General features: G+C 30.6%; 1 protein-coding gene across 2 annotated transcripts; it reads left to right on the top strand.

Annotated features, from left to right (window-relative positions):
- The first annotated feature begins 881 nt into the window (after positions 1-881).
- LOC127096621 (MADS-box transcription factor 17) lies at positions 882-2,980 on the top strand. Of its 2 annotated transcripts, XM_051035167.1 has the most exons (8): positions 882-1,200; positions 1,296-1,380; positions 1,644-1,705; positions 1,800-1,899; positions 2,014-2,055; positions 2,165-2,206; positions 2,318-2,430; positions 2,688-2,980. In XM_051035167.1, the coding sequence occupies exons 1-8, from the start codon at positions 1,019-1,021 to the stop codon at positions 2,791-2,793; spliced, it is 732 nt and encodes a 243-aa protein (XP_050891124.1). In that variant the 5' UTR covers positions 882-1,018; the 3' UTR covers positions 2,794-2,980. The 2 variants fall into 2 exon arrangements, with proteins under 2 accessions (XP_050891124.1, XP_050891125.1); XM_051035168.1 differs by lacking the exon at positions 2,318-2,430 and having other exon boundaries at positions 921-1,200.
- The last annotated feature ends 214 nt before the right edge of the window (positions 2,981-3,194 follow it).

Genomic DNA, 3,194 nt, shown 5'->3' with positions numbered 1-3,194 from the left:
CGTACTACGGTAAGGTATGTTATGTTGTATGAGACAGAATGTTGGGTGCTTAAGAATCAACACGAGAATAAAGTAAGTGTAGTCGAGATGAGGATGTTGTGTTGGATGTGTGGTAAGACTAAAAAGGATGTGATTAGAAATAAAAATATCAGAGAGAGTGTTGGGATAACACCTAGTTGTGAAGATGGTGGAAAATAGACATAGGTGATATAAACATGTAGAGAGAATGCCGGTAAATTTTGTGGTAAAGAGAGTAAATCAGATGGATAGAAGTCAAATAACTAGAGGAAAATGAAGATTTAGAAAGACTATAAGAGAAGTTACTAAAAAAAAATATCGAGATTAACAATTTAGATAGAAACATAATTTTGGATATAATATCATGCCGAAAGTTGATCCATATAGATGATCATACTTAGTGGGACAAGACTTGAATGTTATTATTGTATAAAAAAATATTAATATATAAATAGATATACACATTATAAAAAATATCAATTTTCTACAAATTTTTCTATATTTCATTCTTATAGAAAATCATTAATCCCTCCATCTCAAAATAAATATCACATTTATAAAAATCATTTGTCTCAAAATGTATTACTTATAATTTTCAATGCAATTTTAATTTTACCTTTTAATTATATTCTCTAATTAATATTTTAATTCATTATTTTTCTTACCTTTCATTAATGATAATAAAAATACATCAATAATAAATAATAATAATTTAGTAAAATTATCATTTTCTCTTTTATTTATCACACTTTCTTAATTTATGCTAAACTTTTTAGGTAGAAGGGAGTACTATGTATTTATTGTTATACCAACTATTATGACATAAATAAGTTAATTTACAGTTTTCTTTTTTTATCCTAAACACATATTTAACGACAATTAACTCCACATTAAAGTAGTTTTGTTTCTACATACGATGTTTCCCTATCAGGATACTTATTATATATCTGTCGTTTTCTACAGTTGAAGCGAGTGAGAGAGAGAGAAAGAGCGATAGAGGATGGGAAGAGGGAAGGTTGTTCTTGAGAGAATACAGAACAAGATCAATCGACAAGTTACATTCTCAAAGAGAAGAAGTGGTTTGCTCAAGAAAGCATTCGAACTTTCTGTGCTTTGTGATGCTGAAGTTGCTCTTATCATCTTCTCCAGCCTTGGCAAGCTTTTTCAATACAGTTCCACTGAGTTAGTCATTCTTTTTAACTAAATATCTTATTTAGATATTAAACTACTCCATCTGAGAATTTTTTCTTCATATTTTATATTGATATTCTAATCAGCTTGAACAAAATCATTGAGAAGTATCGTCAATGTTGCTTCAACAACATGTCTGAGAATGGTGACTTGGAAGAACATGAATCACAGGTAAATCCTCTTCTTTTTATCATCGTAACAAGCTTGATTATGATTATCTCTGAAGCACCGACACTTCTGGAAAAAGAAAATTAAACGTATAGAAGTATTAACATTTTTTGATTATTTTTAAATTTATTTATTTCTTCAAATGTCTTTTAATGTTAAGCTGTCGGTGTCGGTGTCCATGTCGTGTTTCCAGTGTCTATCTCTCTGATTCATGGATGACCATTTTCATAAATAAAGTGCTTATTTATCTTAATTGTGCATTGCAGGGCTTATACGAGGAGCTTTTGATGCTAAGAGTTAAGCATGAATCTCTTGCCCAGACTCAAAGGTATTATTATTTTTGATCAAACAATTTTTTGTGTTAGTTTATAGGTGGAACTCAAACTAGTTTATATTGTTTTTGATGTTTTTTTGTTTTAAAGGAATTTTTTGGGAGAAGAACTCAATACACTAAGCATAAAAGATTTGCAGAATATAGAAAAACAACTGGAGAGAACGCTTGCACAAGCTCGAAAGCACCAAGTATTTATTTTTACTACATTCTCATTCAAGTTCATAAACTCTTATTGAAAATTGAAAATGAAATACACTCATTTAATGGACAGATAACGTGTTTATCTTGCCTTTTAATTGCAGATGCAGAAACTGATGACACGAGTTGATGAATTAGGCCGAGAGGTATACAATTAAGCACTCCTGCGTCATACAGTGATGTTTTTTACTACTATCAACTGAACTGACTTAACTATTTTTCCAACCATAATTCTTATTATTTACGTGTTGGCAGGTTCACAAGGTGGAGGAGGTTAACAAACAGTTAGAATCCAAGGTATGACAATATAGTGGAGGGAATGCTCTATGTAAGATTAGAATCCTTTATTTTATATGACCCTTTTATCAATTTGTATGCAAGTAATTTATTTTTAAACTGTTACACCAGGAAAAAGGTTTAAGCACCATTATTTGTGATGATTCTACTGATTTAACCATCTCCAACAACAACAATATCGTTACCAATTTGCATGATGCACAAGTCAATGAGTTTGAATATTGGTGTGTATTTTTCCATCTTTCACATAAACTTGCACTTATAATAGTAGGCATGTTTGGCATCCAATATGTGTTGGAGTCTCCACCGACATAATACCGACACATGTAGTTACATTCATTTAATTTATTTTTAAAATTTATTATTGATGTTCACGTGTTTGATTCGATATCTATGTCGGTGTATGTGTTTAATAATGTGCAAACATACCATAAATATTTAAAAACTTTAATTAAATATTTATTCACACATTATGTTACAGTCAGTTTCGGCACCAACAAGCTGGTTCAAAAGGACGGGCAACATATACAAGGATTGACCGAGGCCAGAGTAGTCGCAACAAGAACAATGGATGGATGAATATTTGAACTTTCATTTACCTAAGGCTTGAGACCCCTAAAACATGTCTCAAATAATCACTAATTTATGAGAGCCTATTTGGTTTAATTTATAATAGGAACTTTCTCTTTCTTCTTTTCAGCATGACAGTGTGGCTTCAAATGCATTATGTATATGTAGCTAGACAGGTAATCGAATGTAATAATTGGTTGTACATATTAACCTCTTTCTGTCTATTTGTTATTATTTTTTCAAAAACCTTCTTTCTTATTTCACCTAAAACTAATGAAAGTGTTAGCCGAAATTAGCAAATAGACGATTTTAAGGTTAATCGAGTGTTCATTAGCCTATAGTTAATCAGACAAGTACAGATGCATTCAAAGCTGAGTCAACCAAATCTTTTTTAAATTCATTGCAATTTATCATGGTC

This window comes from Lathyrus oleraceus, chromosome 6 (assembly GCF_024323335.1).
Source record: "Lathyrus oleraceus cultivar Zhongwan6 chromosome 6, CAAS_Psat_ZW6_1.0, whole genome shotgun sequence".
NCBI lineage: Eukaryota > Viridiplantae > Streptophyta > Magnoliopsida > Fabales > Fabaceae > Lathyrus > Lathyrus oleraceus.
Note: the sequence above shows the minus strand (reverse complement) of the source record. Positions and strands in the feature narration are given on the sequence as shown.

Excerpts from the sequence above, each read along its gene's own strand:
- LOC127096621 (XM_051035167.1), top strand. The coding sequence starts at position 1,019 with ATGGGAAGAGGGAAGGTTGTTCTTGAGAGAATACAGAACAAGATCAAT. Across the intron at positions 1,381-1,643 it reads TGGAAGAACATGAATCACAG|GGCTTATACGAGGAGCTTTT; the intron begins GTAAATCCTCTT and ends TGTGCATTGCAG. Across the intron at positions 2,431-2,687 it reads GTCAATGAGTTTGAATATTG|TCAGTTTCGGCACCAACAAG; the intron begins GTGTGTATTTTT and ends ATTATGTTACAG.